The sequence below is a fragment of the Castanea sativa genome, chromosome 3 (assembly GCF_040712315.1).
Source record: "Castanea sativa cultivar Marrone di Chiusa Pesio chromosome 3, ASM4071231v1".
NCBI lineage: Eukaryota > Viridiplantae > Streptophyta > Magnoliopsida > Fagales > Fagaceae > Castanea > Castanea sativa.
In genome coordinates, this window is record NC_134015.1 from 20,669,578 (window position 1) to 20,672,415 (window position 2,838).

Sequence of the window (2,838 nt, forward strand, 5' to 3'; positions counted from 1 at the left end):
ATTCCTCGTTTTCTGCTTAGCCTACAAGTCTACAACATGTGCCTCTGTTTCTCTCTCGCAGTGACACCCAGCGCCTACATTTAAATTACACACACCTGTCCAACTTCCTATTGATTTTTTCATGAATTACACACACGTGTCCAACTTCAGCGTGAGAATAAATTAAGAAAAGAAGATAGCATGGAATATAATTTATATGTACAATTCACATCCTTCGCGCTGAAGTACCTTCCAACAATCAAGACAAGTGTTTTTGCTCTTTTTACTCGTGTCAGCTACAAAACCATGCAGAAGCAAAAAACCAAGTTCTCACTTTGCACGTGTCAATCATCCAGTTCCCTACTGTTGACCGTGCTTATTTGGCACTATATAGACAATGACCAGAGGCCATTGTGTGAGAGAAAAGAGAGCTAGAGTTGGAGTTAGTATTGAAAGTTTTGACATGGAGAATGAAGCAAGAAAAGTGACAAAGAAACCATCAATGGGAAGATCAAGAAAAGGGTGTATGAGAGGGAAAGGAGGGCCAGAGAATGCTCTTTGCAATTACAGAGGAGTTAGGCAAAGAACTTGGGGCAAATGGGTGGCTGAAATCCGAGAACCAAGCCGCGGCGCTCGTCATTGGTTAGGCACTTTCAACACTTCCATAGAAGCTGCACTAGCTTATGATGGTGCTGCTCGCAAGCTCTGTGGCCCCTCAGCCAAACTCAACTTGCCAGACCGCTCATCATCACCTCGCTCCAGCGAGCCAGTAGTCACGAGCTTATCTATGGGGAACAACTCATCATCTTCGGGCTCTTGTGGGAGTGATAATGGTTCGGTTAAAGAAGAGGATAGGACATTCATGGGAGATGTGCGTAGAGAGAGTTTATGGGAAGGGTCATCGGTTCCGAGTTTGATTGATGAGTTGTTGGCTGGAAACAATTTTCTGGAGGTGAATGATAGTGGGGATCCCATGAGTGGTTTAATGGTTGAGGGAGAGTTTTTGGAATGGGATACCTTGCACTTGCAGGTTCCATGGAGCTTGTAAGGTTTTCGTGGATTAGATAGTTTGTCTTGTCTTGGTGGCATGTAGATTGTAGACTACTTTCTATGTTGAAGAGTTTTCACTACTCTCAGACTGTAAAATAAGTAAATAACAGAAGCATTTTTTTTTTCCTTCCGTTTTTAATTTTTAATTTTTTTTCTTTGTTGGTTAATTAACTAAAATAAGTAATTTACTTTTCTATTCTAAAAAAAAATGGTTTAGGGATATAAAAATTTGTCAAACTCTTTTATAATCCACCATTGTTGCATGGCTAATAATAGAAGTGAGGTTAGTAAAAGTAATGTGTTTGCTATAATAATTTTATCATCTTATGTCTTCATCGGAAGAAACTAATGAGAAACACATGTAATGAAGTTTTCAGCAAAAAAATATGTGTTTATGTGAATAAACACTACCCTAAATAAAATCTTGATAGAAAGAATTTGAAGAGAGCAAAAGAGCCATTCATTTTATATATATATATAAAAATTATGGATAGAACTTAGAAACATACTCTAAATTTAGCCTACCTTACGACAGACAGGTCTTGAACCACAAACCTCTCCTCTCCCCTAGTACCTAGAGAGGTGTTGTCAAAAGACGTATTAGCAAAGCCTCTATCCACCTGAGATCTCCGTTACCATTTGCCCGTTACTCTTTAAACTTGTTAGAGTAACGTGTTAGCAAAGCATCTGAAGGAAAAATTCTGGTTTTGCATCTCATGCAAAACTCACAGCGGAAGTAACGAATAAGGATTTATTTCATTCATGATTGATAACGTGCACTATATAAATTTCAGAATTTAAGAACAAGATGGCGTACCTTGGTATGGAGAAATTCAAAACAAAGATTAGAAGCACTTGGGAACACTTTTAATCTTCACTTCAATTCCACTTTACGCCCAAGATGTGTGGTTTCTCAATCAGTTTTCTTAAAGGAGAATGAAAGTATGTCTCACACTCTCTCACACACCGTATCTCATGGATTATATGATAATGTCCCATATTCATGTTACCATTATTTTAGATAATAATAAAACAACTTTATCAATCACAATATTAAGTCATACATTATGTCATACATAATGTCATATATAATATCATACATAGCATCATACAATAGGATTTAAGGGCACAAATCCCAACAGCCTCCACCCACCTGAGATCTCCTCTCCCTTACCATTCTCTTTAAAAGAGATTCATGTCAATAAAGTTTATACAAGTTGATATGTATGGCACTTTTTTAACTTTGTTGAGTTCATTTTTCATACATGTACTATTTTTTATACAATTTATATTGCCACAATTCATATCATCATGCAACTATTGTTTTAATAGAAAGAAACAATGTTAATAACTAGGGATAATTATAGATTACTCACCTGTGGTTTAGCTCGAATTTAACTTACTCACCTGTGGTTTCATTTTTGATACTATTCTCACCTGAGGTTATTTCCGTTTAGTCTCCGTAACCCACCTTTAATTTTTCCATTACTCTAACAAGTTTTATAAAAAAATCAAACAAGAAATCAGATCAAACACTCCTCTCTCACGCTTGCTCACCCACCTGAGATCTTAGATGCTACAATGACACCCACTTGATTTATTAGTTCGAGAATCATCATTAAAGGCAAAAATCACTTACTACTCTTTCCATTACTTCTTATTTGATTTTATTTCTCTCTCTCTCTCTCTCTCTCTCTCTCTCTCTCTCTCTCTCTCTCTCTCTCTCTCTCTCTCTCTCTCTCTCTCTCTCTCTCTCTCTCTCTTTCTCTCTCTCTGTTCAGTCTATGTCTCTCTCTTATCTCCCGCACT

At 37.1% G+C, this 2,838-nt stretch overlaps 1 protein-coding gene across 1 annotated transcript; it reads left to right on the forward strand.

Annotated features, from left to right (window-relative positions):
* Positions 1 to 361: 361 nt before the first annotated feature.
* On the forward strand, positions 362 to 1,154 carry LOC142629979 (dehydration-responsive element-binding protein 2D-like). Its single transcript, XM_075804034.1, has one exon. The coding sequence runs from the start codon at positions 377 to 379 to the stop codon at positions 1,025 to 1,027; it is 651 nt and encodes a 216-aa protein (XP_075660149.1). The 5' UTR covers positions 362 to 376; the 3' UTR covers positions 1,028 to 1,154.
* The last annotated feature ends 1,684 nt before the right edge of the window (positions 1,155 to 2,838 follow it).